This window comes from Delphinapterus leucas, chromosome 5 (genome assembly GCF_059928025.1).
Source record: "Delphinapterus leucas isolate spDelLeu-1000000601 "Yukka" chromosome 5, BTC_Dleu_Yukka2, whole genome shotgun sequence".
Taxonomy (NCBI): domain Eukaryota; kingdom Metazoa; phylum Chordata; class Mammalia; order Artiodactyla; family Monodontidae; genus Delphinapterus; species Delphinapterus leucas.
The window spans coordinates 73,181,045-73,195,816 of NC_143133.1; the positions used below are offsets into that span (position 1 = coordinate 73,181,045).

The following is a 14,772-nucleotide window of genomic DNA, read 5'->3' on the forward strand; positions in this document are numbered from 1 at the left end:
ATGCTCAATAAATATTTGTTGAATGAAAGAGAATTCAACTCAGTTAAAGAGACCATTTTTTGGACCAATCTTTCTTGATCAGAGGCAAATTAGCAAAAAAGGACTTCATACTTTATGAGAGTGATGGCAGAGATTGAGCATGTATATGGATGGATAATAAAATGTCCAGGAAGAAAGGAAAAAGGTAAGGAAGATTTCTGGAAATAAGTGCCCAGGAGCCTGTGGTTTCTTTAAAGAATTGCTTGGAGCATAATCTGATGGACACTCAATGGTTCTCTCAGACAGTAACGCAAAGGCATTGCCCCATCTCTTTTGTGCCCAGGAGAGCTAAAAGAGCAGCCCTCAGCCAGGTAGGGCCAGGAGAAAATTGAGTTCAGGGTTAGAAAGTCACATGAAGGATGTATGTCAAACACAGTTAGGTGGAGATGTTGACCCAGGCTGAAACGGCCAACAAGATTTGTCACCTGCCCACCTTTCCGTAGGGTAACACTCCCCAGACCTTCACTCTGGCAGTAAAATCTTCCCTGCCCTGTACGCAGCTAGCTGAGCCTGTGTTTATGGAACACACTCCAGAAAAGGGCCCCTGATAGAAGAAAAGGTCAGGAGAGGTTCCAGGGTAGGCCTTTGGGGAAGAAACTTCCAGGACATTGGGCTTAAAGTTAATCAAGAAAATAACCCTAGAGAACCTTCAGTCAGGTGTGCTAATGCCATCACGTTTTCATTCAGGGATGTTTTCAAAACACTGAACAATGAGCTCTTTATTCGTGCCAGTAAATGCTGAAGGAGGGTCAACTTCACTATCTCCCATTTTTATTATCTTCCATGAGACAGAAACTCAAGAGCAACGTGACTTGTCCCATGAAATAATTCAATGTGTATGTGTTTTCAAATTCTCTCTTTTACCTTTCAAAGGTCATTTTCTCGGAGGCAGAAATCATGGCTTATATGGACTTTTTTTTCATTCTGGGCCTGGCCTGTTGTGGATCCTTGATAAATATTATATATGCATCATATATAAATGAGGACACTGCATAAAGCTGTAGCCTTGAGGCTAAGATAACTCCCACTCAGGATCAAGGAAGGAAAAGCTTCGCCTCCACGTGCCCTCTCACTGTTGGTCTGGGTCAAGAGAGATGCATTGAATTGACCCTCTATTTTGCCCTCACCATGTCCACTGCCAACGTCCCTTGGTTGGGGAGGCTGCCATTTGACTCAACAAGCCCATCGCCCTCGTGGGCGTTCTTTAGAGTAGACCCATGTGGCAGGAGGAGTCTGCTAGCATCTAAGAGGGCAGAAGTCAACAGAATTATCCAGAAAATTCCAAACATTAGCTCACAGGCTCAGATCTCCTTTCACAGAAGAACCCTCTAGTCTGAAGTCAGAAATAGTTGTCCACGTCATTGCTGGTCCAGCCAGCCATGCACGCTCACAGTTGGTCCTACACGTTTGACTTCAGGATTTACATTCAACCCAGGGTCTGAAGTAGTAGGATAACAATGTTTACAAATGACATGAATTCTGCAGAAAAACAGCCAGCATCCCTGGCTCAAGTCTACTGTCATTATTAGCGTGATCCTATGGACAGGCCATGAACAGAGACCTTGGGAAAACAGTTCTCGAACACATGTTCTTTTCTAAAGGGACAATGGAAACATTCTAAATGTGATTCATTTCTGCAAGAGCTTAGTATTCAAGGAGCCAACTGACATAAATACCCATTGTACAGGTGGAGAAACCTACATGCGGAGTTTCTCATGAAGCCCTGAACTGTTAGCTCTCTAGGACCCCCTGGAAGGGCGTGTGTGGGTCCACATCAGTCTCCCAGTGGTTCTCAACCAGAATTACAGTGAAGTTCTCCATTCTAGGTCGATTCTCAGCCTGCCTAGTTTATATTCATCAAAGTGCCACCAGCCAAAGAATTTTTTTTTTTTTTTTTTTTAGCTGCACCGCATTGCATGCGGGACCTTAATTCTCTGATCGGGGATCAAACCCATGTCCTCTTCAGAGGAAGCCCAGAGTCTTAACCACCGGACCACCAGGGAAGTCCGAAAGAATATTTTTTTTAACTCATTACATTTTAAATACTGAAACCAAGAATGCAAAAATGATAAATAAATCTGTCTTCTAGTACAAACATATGACCACACTCACACACAAGCAGCCACCAGCCTGGAGGCGTCATATAGGAATGTAAGGCAAACACTTGCCTTCTGGTAACCTCTGAGTTTTCCTAGTTTAAGGGACTCCAGAGGTAACTAAGTAACTACTTAATTACTTTTGTATTAAGTAACTACTTAATCTAACCTCTCTTCTAAGGGGAGGAAGAGGTAGTCTACCGGCCCAGTCACAGGCCCAAGGCCCAAGAGGGCTCTAGAGTCAGGCTCTGGATTAGCTCCAAATTCTGAATCCTGGCTAATGCTCAGGAAGCCTGAGGGAAGGAAGTGTATATTAAGCATTTGATGACTAACAAATATAACATATATATATTTTTTTTTTTTTTTAATTTTTTTTGCAGTACGTGGGCCTCTCACTGCTGTGGCCTCTCCCGTTGCGGAGCACAGGCTCTGGATGCGCAGGCCCTGCGGCCATGGCTCACGGGCCCAGCCGCTCCGCGGCACGTGGGATCTTCCCGGACCGGGGCACGAACCCGTATCCCCTGCATCGGCAGGCGGACTCCCAACCACTGTGTCACCAGGGAAGCCCAAATATAACATATTTTTGGAAATATCGGTTTCAACCTACTTAGGAAGCCCAAGTGTGGAGAGACTCACAGCAAGCATGGGGCCCAACACCTCCCTTCCATGAGAGTTTCCTCATCATCGAGGGTGCTGAGGGGGCCTGTGAAGAACTCTGAGGCCGCAGCTCAGAGAGATGATTTCAACTAGCTTTGGGTTCTTTCCTCACTGTTGTCTTTCACATGTGCATCTCGTTATCAGCTGAGTGTTCGGCAGGTCTTTTCCCCAGGCTTCCTTGAGGTGTGTGGGTCACACGGCCTGCGTGGGCAGGGGAACGAAATTCCCACTCTGGGCAGCTGAGGTGCACTTGTGTCATCTCTCTTCTGTACCCCAGAGTGCCCCCCGCCACACTGCCTCTTCCCAGCCCTTCCCCTGCACCACTCCTGTTCCGGCCTTGCTCTCAGATCCAGGTGCTATCTTATCCCAATTTTTAGGGATATTCTTGGCCCCAAATCAGTTCTTGATCAGGGGCTGAGGAAGGACTGCTGTGTTTCCACTTTCTCTCCAGAGAGTGCTCCTATTTCTTTCCTCGTCTCTCTCCTCTCTACGCTTCCCCCTGCGAAACTCCAGCAGTGGGCAGAATAATGACCACCATCCGCCCCAAAGATGTCCACCTACTCATCCTCAGAACGTGTGAGTGTGTTACCTCACAGGGCAAAAGGGATTTGCTGATGTGACTAAGTTAAATATTTTTTTTTTTTTTTTTTTTTTGCGGTACACGGGCCTCTCACTGTTGTGGCCTCTCCCATTGCAGAGCACAGGCTCCGGATGCGCAGGCTCAGCGGCCACGGCTCACGGGCCCAACGGCTCCGCGGCATGTGGGATCCTCCCAGACCAGGGCACGAACTCGTGTCCCCTGCATCGGCAGGCGGACTCTCAACCACTGCGCCACCAAGGAAGCCCTAAGTTAAATCTTGAGATGAGGAAAGGAGCCTGAATTATCCAGGTGGATTCACTGACTGGATCCCAGTGTCCTTATACAAGAAAGGCAGGAGGATTAGAGTCATAGAAAGAGATGTGGTGATGGAAGGAGAGGAGAGAGACAGAGAGAAAGAAGGGAAAGGTGGGAGAAGAGAGAGAGAGATTTTACGCTGTTGGCTTTGAAGATGGAGAAAGAGGCCACAGGCCAAGGAACGCAGGTGGCCTCTGGAAGCTGGAGGCCATAAGGAAAGGGATTCTCCTCTAGAGCCAAAAGGAACTAATCTCCTAACACCTTGATGTTAGTGAGACCCGTGTTGGACTTTGAATCCTCAGAACTGGAAGATAACACACTTGCACTGTTTTAAGCCACAAAGTTTGTGATCATTTGTTAGAACAGCAATAGGAAACAAATACACCTCCCAAAACAAATATATAGACGGCAAACGTCGGGAACACAGGAAGGTGGGAGGGAGGTCTACCAGAGCCTTTCTCTTCCTCATCTCCTCACTTCCCCTACCCAGTGTGACCTCAGTCTTGGCTCTGGTCCCCCATCAGCATCTGTCTGCATCTAACCTCTGACCCCAGACCAACTCCCCCTCCAGACAATGCCTCTCTTACCTGGGTAAAACTTGCAGCAAAGGTCACACATAGACTCCCTTACCCCTTCTCCTCTGGCCACACTGCCTTCCGGGCAATCAGAGAAGAGCCACATCCTAGTTTACACACCAACAATCACAGAGGGTCAGAGGCAGCCCAGAAACCTGAGATAGATGCATTTGGTGCAACATCTTAGGGGAGAAAAGTGAATTCACTGACGTAATTATATGGAAAACATGTGTGAAGCATTACACCCAGGCCATTGCTTTGGACGCAAACTTCCATGTTAGAGATTCTGTGTGTGCCCAAAGACAAAGACTCAGATCCATGACTTAAGGAATGTGACCTTTAAAAAAAACACCTGCACCTGCCTCTTGCCCTTGTTACAACAGGAACCAAGATAAATACCAGCCTCCAAATTTCCTCTTACAAAATAACTGTGGTATTATTGTTCACGCTTTATTAAGCACCTTAAACGATCTAAGAGAGTAACTACTATACCCAAGACCCAGGGGTGCCCCTGGGCCGTCCACACGAGGAACATTCAGGACCATGAGAATGTGAGTGGACGAAGTAAGAGGCAGACAGGTGGAGTGGGTGATGTTGGCCACCAGCAGGAGCAGTCAGACCAGTGTTCTACCACCAGTGTGTGTACCTTGGCTGAAAAATTTGCAGAACAAATCGCTTGAAGGACAAAAGGTTTCCAAATTTCTCCTTTTAAAAACTTAGTTGAAAATATCTCACATCTCCTCAAAGGAGAGTTGGATGTCGCCAATTCTCATACAGAGAAAATTCTAATAATCATGGGCCAAAGTGGGAGACATTTTTTCCTTACATAAGAAGATAAGCAGAGCTTCCCTGGGGGCGCAGTGGTTGAGAGTCTGCCTGCCGATGCAGGGGACGCGGGTTCGTGCCCCGGTCTGGGAAGATCCCACGTGCCGTGGAGCAGCTAGGCCCATGAGCCATGGTCGCTGAGCCTGTGCGTCTGGAGCCTGTGCTCCGTAACAGGAGAGGCCACAACAGTGAGAGGCCCGCGTACTGCCAAAAAAAAAAAAAAAAAAAAGATAAGCAGACTTACCTGGTGCAGTGGTTAAGAATCCGCCTGCCAATGCAGGGGCCACAGGTTTGAGCCCTGGTCCAGGAGGATCCCACATGCCATGGAGCAACTATGCCTGTGCACCACAACTACTGAGCCTGGGGTCTAGAGCCCACGAGCCACAACTACTGACCCACGTGCCACAACTACTGAAGTCCACATGCCTACAGCCCATGTTCCAAAGCAAGAGAAGCCACTGCAATAAGAAGCCCGTGCACCGCAACGAAGAGTGCCTCCACTCGGGGCAGACAGCAGAAGGAAGAAGAACTACAATCCTGCAGCCTGTGGAACAAAAACCACATTCACAGAAAGATAGACAAGATGAAAAGGCAGAGGGGTATGTACCAGATGAAGGAACAAGATAAAACCCCAGAAAAAAACCTAAATGAAGTGGAGATAGGAAACCTTCCAGAAAAAGAATTCAGAATAATGATAGTGAAGATGATCCAGGACTCTGGGAAAAAAATGGAGGCAAAGATTGAGAAGATGCAAGAAATGTTTAACAAAGATCTAGAAGAATTAAAGAACAAACAAACAGAGATGAACAACACAATAACTGAAATGAAAACTACACTAGAAGGAATCAATAGCAGAATAACTGAGACAGAAGAACGGATAAGTGACCTGGAAGACAGAATGGTGGAATTCACTGTTGCAGAACGGAATAAAGAAAAGAGAATGAAAAGAAATGAAGACAGCCTAAGAGACCTGTGGGACAACATTAAACACAACAATATTTGCATTATAGGAGTCCCAGAAGGAGAAGAGAGAGAGAAAGGAGCTGAGAAAATATTTGAAGAGATTATACTTGAAAAGTTCCCTAACATGGCAAAGGAAATAGCCACTCAAGTCCAGGAAGTGCAGAGAGTCCCATACAGGATAAACCCAAGGAGAAGCACACCGAGACACATAGTAATCAAACTGGCAAAAATTAAAGACAAAGAAAAATTATTGAAAGCAGCAAGGGAAAAAAGACAAATAACATACATGGGAACTCCCATAAGGTTAACAGCTGATTTCTCAGCAGAAACTCTACAAGCCAGAAGGGAGTGGCATGATATACTTAAAGAGATGAAAGGGAAGAACCTACAACCAAGATTACTCTACCGGGCAAGGATCTCATTCAGATTCGATGGAGAAATCAAAAGCTTTACAGACAAGCAAAAGCTAAGAGAATTCAGCACCACCAAACCAGCTCTACAACAAATGCTAAAGGAACTTCTCCAAGTGGGAAACACAAGAGAAGAAAAGGACCTACAAAAACAAACCCAAAACAATTAAGAAAAGGGTAATAGGAACATATATATCGATACTTACCTTAACTGTGAATGGATTAAATGCTCCAAACAAAAGACACAGGCTCGCTGAATGGATACAAAAACAAGACCCATATATATGCTGTCTACAAGAGACCCACTTCAGACCTAGGGACACATTCAGACTGAAAGTGAGGGGATGGAAAAAGATATTCCATGCAAATGGTAATCAAAAGAAAGCTGGAGTAGCAATACTCATATCAGATAAAATAGACTTTAAAATAAAGAATGTTACAAGAGACAAAGAAAGACACTACATAATGATCAAGGGATCAATCCAAGAAGAAGATATAACAATTATAAATATATATGCACCCAACACAGGAGCACCTCAATACATAAGGCAACTGCTAACAGCTATAAAAGAGGAAATCGACAGTAACACAATACTACTGGGGGACTTTCACAGCTCACTTACACCAATGGACAGATCATCCAAACAGAAAATTAATAAGGAAAGACAAGCTTTAAGTGACACAATAGACCAGATAGATTTAATTGATATTTATAGGACATTCCATCCAAAAACAGCAGATTACACTTTCTTCTCAAATGTGCACGGAACATTCTCCAGGATACATCACATCTTGGGTCACAAGTCAAGCCTCGGTAAACTTAAGAAAATTGAAATCATGTCAAGCATCTTTTCTGACCACAACGCTATGAGATTAGAAATCAATTACAGGGAAAAAAACGTAAAAAACACAAACACATGGAGGCTAAACAATGTTACTAAATAACCAAGAGATCACTGAAGAAATCAAAGAGGAAATAAAAAAATACCTAGAGACAAATGATAATGAAAAGACGACAATCCAAAGCCTATGGGATACAGCAAAAGCAGTTCTAAGAGGGAAGTTTACAGCTATACAATCCTACCTCAAGAAACAAGAAAAATCTCAAATAAACAATCTAACCTTACACCTAAAGGAACTAGAGAAAGAAGAACAAACAAAACCCAAAGTTAGCAGAAGGAAAGAAATCACAAAGATCAGAGCAGAAATAAATGAAATAGAAACAAAGAAAACAATAGCAAAGTCAATAAAACTAAAAGCTGGTTCTTTGAGAAGATAAACCATTAGCCAGACTCATCAAGAAAAAGAGGGAGAGGACTCAAATCAATAAAATTAGAAATGAAAAAGGAGAAGTTTCAACAGACACAGTAGAAATACAAAGCATCCTAAGAGACTACTAGAAGCAACTCTATGCCTATAAAATGGACAACCTGGAAGAAATGGACAAATTCTTCGAAGGGTATAACTTTCCAAGACTGAACCAAGAAGAAATAGAAAATATGAACAGACCAAACACAAGTAATGAAATTGAAAGTGTGATTAAAAATCTTCCAACAAACAAAAGTCCAGGACCAGATAGCTTCACAGGTGAAGTCTATCAAACATTTAGAGAAGAGCTAACACCCATCTTTCTCAAACTCTTCCAAAAGATTGCAGAGGAAGGAACACTCCCAAACTAATTCTATGAGGCCACCATCACCCTGATACCAAAACCAGACAAAGGTACTACAAAAAAAGAAAATTACAGAAAATCACTGATAATATGGATGCAAAAATCCTCAACAAAATACTAGCAAACAGAATCCAACGATGCATTAAAATGGTCATACACCATGATCAAGTGGGATTTATCCCAGGGATGCAAGGATTCTTCAATATACGCAAATCAATCAATGTGATACACCACAGTAACAAACTGAAAAATAAAAACCATATGTTCAACTCAATAGATGCAGAAAAACTTTTGACAAAATTCAACACCCATTTATGATAAAAACTCTCCAGAAAGTGGTCATAGAGGGACCCTACCTCAACATAATAAAGGCCATATACGACAAACCCACAGCAAACATCATTCTCAATGGTGAAAACATTAAAGCATTTCCTCTAAGATCAGGAACAAGACAAGGATGTCCACTCTCGCCACTATTATTCAACATAGTTTTGGAAGTCCTAGCCATGGCAATCAGAGAAGAAAAAGAAATAAAAGGAATACACATTGGAAAAGAAGAAGTAAAACTGTCACTGTTTGCAGATGACATGATACTATAAATAGAGAATCCTAAAGATGCTACCAGAAAACTACTAGAGTTAATCAATGAATTTGGTAAAGTTGCGGGATACAAACTTAACGCACAGAAATCTCTTGCATTCCTATACACTAATGACGAAAATTCTGAAAGAGAAATTAAGGAAACACTCCCATTTACCACTGCAACAAAAAGAATAAAACACCTAGGAATAAACCTACCTAGGGAGACAAAAGACCTGTATGCAGAAAACTATAAGACACTGTTGAAAGAAATTAAAGATGATACCAACAGATGGAGAGATATAGCACGTTCTTGGATTGGAAGAATCAATATTGTGAAAATGACTATACTACCCAAAGCAATCTACAGATTCAATGCAATCCCTATCAAATAACCAAAGGCATTTTTTACAGAACTAGAACAAAAAGTCTTAAAATTTGTATGGAGACAGAAAAGACCCCGAATAGCCAAAGCAGTTTTGAGGGAAGAAAACAGAACTGAAGTATCAGACTCCCTGACTTCAGACTATACTACAAAGCCGGAGTAATCAAGACAATATGGTACTGGCAGAAAAACAGAAATATAGATCAATGGAACAGGATAGAAAGGTTAGAGATAAACTCACACACATATGGTCAACTAATCTATGACAAAGGAGGCAAGGATATACAATGGAGAAAAGACAGTCTCTTCAATAAGTGGTGCTGGGAAAACTGGACAGCTACATGTAAAAGAATGAAATTAGAACACTCCCTAACACCATACACAAAAATAAACTCAAAATGGATTAAATACATAAATGTAAGACCAGATACTATAAAACTCTTAGAGGAAAACATAGGAAGAACACTCTTTGACATAAATCACAGCAAGATCTTTTTTGACCCACCTCCTAGAGAAATGGAAATAAGAACAAAAATAAACAAATGGAACCAATGAAACTTCAAAGCTTTTGCACAGCAAAGTAAACCATAAACAAGACCAAAAGACAACCCTCAGAATGGGAGAAAATATTTGCAAATGAATCAATGGACATAGGATTAATCTCCAAAATATATAAACAGCTCATGCAGCTCAATATTAAAAAAACAAACCACCCAATCCAAAAATGGGCAGAAGACCTAAATAGACATTTCTCCAAAGAAGACATACAGATGGCCAAGAGGCACATGAAAAGCTGCTCAACATCACTAATCATTAGAGAAATGCAAATCAAAACTACAGTGAGGTATCATCTCACACCAGTCAGAATGGCCATCATCAAAAAATCTACAAACAATAAATGCTGGAGAGGGTGTGGAGAAAAGGGAACCCTCTTGCACTGTTGGTGGGAATGTAAATTGATACAGCTACTATGGAGAACAGTATGGAGGTTCCTTAAAAAACTAAAAATAGAATTACCATATGGTCTAGCAATCCCACTACTGGGCATATACCCAGAGAAAACCATAATTCAAAAAGACACATGCACCCCAAAGTTCATTGCAGCACTATTTACAATAGCCAGGTCATGGAAGCAACCTAAATGCCCATCGACAGACGAATGGATAAAGAAGAGGTGGTACATATATACAATGGAATATTACTCAGCCATAAAAAGGAACGAAATTGGGTCATTTGTAGAGACGTGGATGAATCTAGAGACTGTCATACAGAGTGAAGTAAGTCAGAAAGTGAAAAACAAATATCGCATATTAATGCATATATGTGGAATCTGGAAAAATGGTACAGATGAACCCGTTTGCAGGGCAGAAACTGAGACACAGATGTAGAGAACAAATGCATGGAAACCAAGGGGGGGAAGCAGCGGGGGTGGTCGTGGTGGTGGTTTGATGAATTGGGAGATTGGGATTGACATGTATAGCCTGATGTGTATAAAATGGATGACTAATAAGAACCTGCTGTATAAAAAAATAAATAAAAGAAAATTTAAAAAAAAGAGTAGCCCCTGCTCACCACAACTAAAGAAAGCCCGCACGCAGCAATGAAGACCCAGCACAGCCAATAAATAAATAATATAAATAAATTTAACAACAACAAAAAAGGTAAGCAATGCCCTCCAGGAAATCTTTTTGGGGATCAGGAGCCTCAGAGAAAGCTGCCCATCAGATTTTCCAGTATCTTTCACATTTCAAATGGACACAAATGAACTAAGCCAATCACAAAAGTACAGGCATTGAATGATGCTTCTTATATGAGGTTCCTAGAGCAGTCAAATTCATGGAGACAGAAACTATTGTAGAATGGCGATTGCTAGCGGCTGGAGAGGAGGGAATGGGAGTTTTTTTGTGTTTGTTTGTTTGTTTGTTTTAATGGGTATGAAGTTTTCGTTCTAGAGGATGAAAAGAGTTCTGGAGATGGATGGATGGTAGTGGTGGAGGCAGAACTATATGAATATACGTAATGCCACTGAACTGTATACTGAAAATGGTAAATTTTATGTGATGTATATTTTAACAAAAAACCCCAGTCCTATAAACGCACACACGCAACTCACACCCCACAACTCTACCACCTACTGTTTCCTCACCCTGAACCACAGCCATTAATACCTAAGACCTTTCTTATTTTGAATGACTCCTTCCATTGGTTGCAAAGCAGAAGGCAGAGAAACAGGCATCTCGGGAAGCAGCCGGGCCCTGGAACACCCCACCCTTCCAGCGGCCGCCCTGAGGGCGGGGCTTCACTGGATTGGCCGAGGAGAAGTCCCTCCCTACCTCATTTGAAAGTGATGGTCAAGGTCGCAGCGCTGCAGGACCTGTGCGCAGTGCTCTGTGAACGGGCAGGTCACCAGCAGCTTGTTGAGGAGCTTGTTGACCAGGATGCTCGATTTCTTGCAGTGCTGCAGGATCACAGGCTTGCGATCCACAGGGCAGAAGTCCTTCTCCACCAGGAAGTTGGTGAGGCAGAGTGTGCAGTAGGTGTGTCCGCAGGGAGTGTCCAGAGGGTCCAGCAGGGCTTGCAGGCAGATGTGGCAAATGAGGTCATCGTCCACTTCTTCCGTGTAGGTGTAGAAGTGGTTTTCCTCAGGGGGGTGGGCTTGGCCGCACACCACACACGGGGGGGCAGGGATGGCGTCTGGGTCCTCAGCAGGGTCCAGCTGGTTCATGGTTGACTGGGAGGGGGCAGGGCAGTGTGACAGGAAACCGACCCAGGAAAACGATGTATCCTCCGGAGAGAATCAAGATCTTCTAGGAGCCATCCACAAACCTAAAAGAGAACAAGACTGCTCATCTTGGTTATGGATGGGAGGCGGTGCTGCCAGGGGACAGAACTGCGCCGTGACTCAGAAGGCCAGGGCTGAGTGCCCACTCAGGTGACTGACATGACCTGGGGCCAGCAGCCTTGCCTCCTTATGCCTCAGTTATCCCAGCAGGAATAATATTTCCCTTTAACGTCCTCATGTTGGTGTAGTGAAAATTATTGGGGTAAGATCTGGGAAATGTCCAGAAATACACCCTATGAAATGTAATTTGTTAATAAAATAGCCCAGTGATTTATAAAATTCTGTCAGAGCAGGACAAGAAGAAAACCAGTTAACGCTCTGACGGCTTTCTCGTATCTGTCTTCCCTACTGTCCTCCAAAACTCAGAAAATATAGGACCTCAGAGTCTTCAGCTAAATCATCTGAGAAGAAATGAGAGCTCTTTGGGCAGTTGTATTTTTACGATGACGAAAGCATTGTTTTCTTCTGTATGTGTTTCATTTACTCAGTCATGTAGTGGTAAAGTGGGTTCTGGAGCCACACTGCCTGGGCCAATCCCACCACCACTGTGCGCCAATGATTTAAGCCTCTGTTTCCATGTCTGTAAAGTGGGGATAATAACAGACTACCTCAGAGGGTTGTTGTGAGGATTAAATGAGATATGAGGCATAAAGCTCTTAGAATTATGCCTGGAATATAGTAAGTGCCCAATAAATATGAACTATTCTTACATGTATTTGTTACTGAAGTCCTTCTGTCTCCAGTCTAGCTCAGTTGGCCTGGAAACTGAAAGCTATAGTTCCTCTAAGGGGTCTTTTTGCTTTGTTCTCATAGTTGTCTTTCATTCAATTATATATATATATTTTCAAACTAGCAGAATACTCTCACACTATGTATTTTCCTTTAGTATCAGAGTTTAAAATGGAGTTTTCAACATGCCTGTTTAACATCTAGGAAGTCTCCTGATCAGTCAATAAACATATTTTTTGGCCTTCAGTCATTTTTATTAATGAGCTGCAATAATGTGAGATGAGTAACAATGATAATCATAAACATCTCTGTTTTCAAAAAACATTTTTTGAGCGCCAACCTTGAGCTAAGTAATGAGCTGGCTATGGGGGAGACTTTCAAGAGAGCTTTAAAGGACATGCCTGCCCTCATGGAGTCCCCAGTCCGGAGGAGGTGGACATGAACACAGTAATGAGAAGCCCGGGTAAGCAGTGCAAACAGAGGTCAGCGCTAGGGGACTCTGGGTCAACGCTCATGACAACAAAGAATCCCGCAATACCCCAGCCCCCAACTCAACTTTCTTCTTTTCTGAAAGTAAATAAAATAACTTTAAGCTTTCCACAGGAAAATAAGGACACATGAATAACCTAACAGGAAACTAGCCACGTTTGGAAACAGCACAGCAGTCATAAACTGCCTTGCAGTTTTTTCTTTTTCTTTTCAAATAAAGTCCGAGGTTGTTTGTACAAACATAGCCTTATCTCCAAAAGAAAATACATTGACTTCAACCTTTCACTGAGTCAGCTTCGTGTTTACATTTCTGTGCTGCAGTAATATGGCTTGAAGAACGCTCTGGTCAAGAGGTAGAAGTAAAGTACCCTGAATGTGAAACATTTAGAAATCATAGCATTTTAGTTAGCATCAAAAGAGACCACAGGCAGCTAAGGTAGAGGGTGCAGGAGGGGGTGAAGTTGTTTCTAGTCAAATTTCATGGAAACCTACACAGCTGCTCTTTGTCGTCAAGGCTGATAGAAGGTACTGGAACCACACAGGAAATGCTTTAAGTGGCATGAAAAACGGTTGAAAAATAAACATGAAAATGGAAATGGGCCACCCAAAGGTTATCACCTGCTATAGGAAAAGAAGTTCACATATTTTGAACTAAAGCTCTAGATATTTAGACCTGGAAGAGTTGGGTCAAATACTCCCACATGTTCTTTCTTGTTGTGCAGTACTGGAGACTGCTAGGAATGCAGGTGATAGCTCTGGTTGGACAAGTGGAAAAACAACTTCCCATTTCTAGGCCATTCCCTTGTTGGTGAAAAGGTGGAGTTGGACCAGAGCTTTGGTTTTCACTCTGCTCTGGAAGGGGTGTCAGTTGCCTCAGGGTCTTCCAGGGAACGGAAGGGGGATGGTGAGCTGTGTCCACTTTTCCACTCCACCCAGACCCAGCTCCACTTTTATTTCACACGTTAGATTCCTCATAATATTTGGTTCAAAGCACCGTGGCTTAAGTTAAAAAAAAAAAAAAAAAAAGGCAAACCATCAGACTAGATACTATGAAATCCCTTTCAGAAATAGAGTTCTATGTAGCTGTGCTAATAAAGTGGAGGTGTTTTATTTTGGGGTGGTTGGCTTTTGGGAAAACCTTTTTTTTTTTCTTTATAACAGCTTTTTGAGTATGCCAGGCACCATGTGCCAAGCACTATGCTGGGGCCTTATATATATTATGTTATTTAATCCTTACAAATCCCCAGGGATTTTGTTTTGTTTTTAATTTAACAGATGAGGAAACTGAGGTGCAGTAGGCAAGTAACTTGTCAGTTGCACAAGAAAAGAAACAAACCAGCAAGGGCTCCTGACTCCTTACTGCTCTTCACCATTTTGCCACTTTTCTCCCAGCATCTTTTTTTGATTATGACCAGTGAGAATCCCAAAATGTAACTAACTAAATAAAAGAGCCCCAGGAAATTAGAAGGTAAAAAATCTCTTTGGGCCACATCGCAGATGGGTTTTCCCAAGATCTCTGAATAAAAAGATTCTTTGACTTTACTGAGTGTTAAAATGCCTGACACAGGATGAGTGAATTGGGGCGAGCAAAAACGGCAGGTTTTAGCTCCAACGCT

General features: G+C 42.7%; 1 protein-coding gene across 5 annotated transcripts in view; it reads right to left on the minus strand.

The window, feature by feature from the left end:
* Positions 1-14,772, minus strand: part of LNX1 (ligand of numb-protein X 1) — a 148,282-nt gene that overhangs the window by 111,300 nt on the left and 22,210 nt on the right. For 4 of the 5 annotated variants that reach the window (XM_089911915.1, XM_030760064.2, XM_022564132.3 and 1 more), the window contains one exon: positions 11,430-11,922. The exons of the other annotated variant lie outside the window; for it this stretch is intronic. In XM_089911915.1, the coding sequence (XP_089768041.1) occupies positions 11,430-11,821 (392 nt within the window). In that variant the 5' untranslated portion in view covers positions 11,822-11,922. The remainder of the gene's footprint in view (positions 1-11,429; positions 11,923-14,772) is intronic. 5 annotated transcript variants of the gene reach the window in all.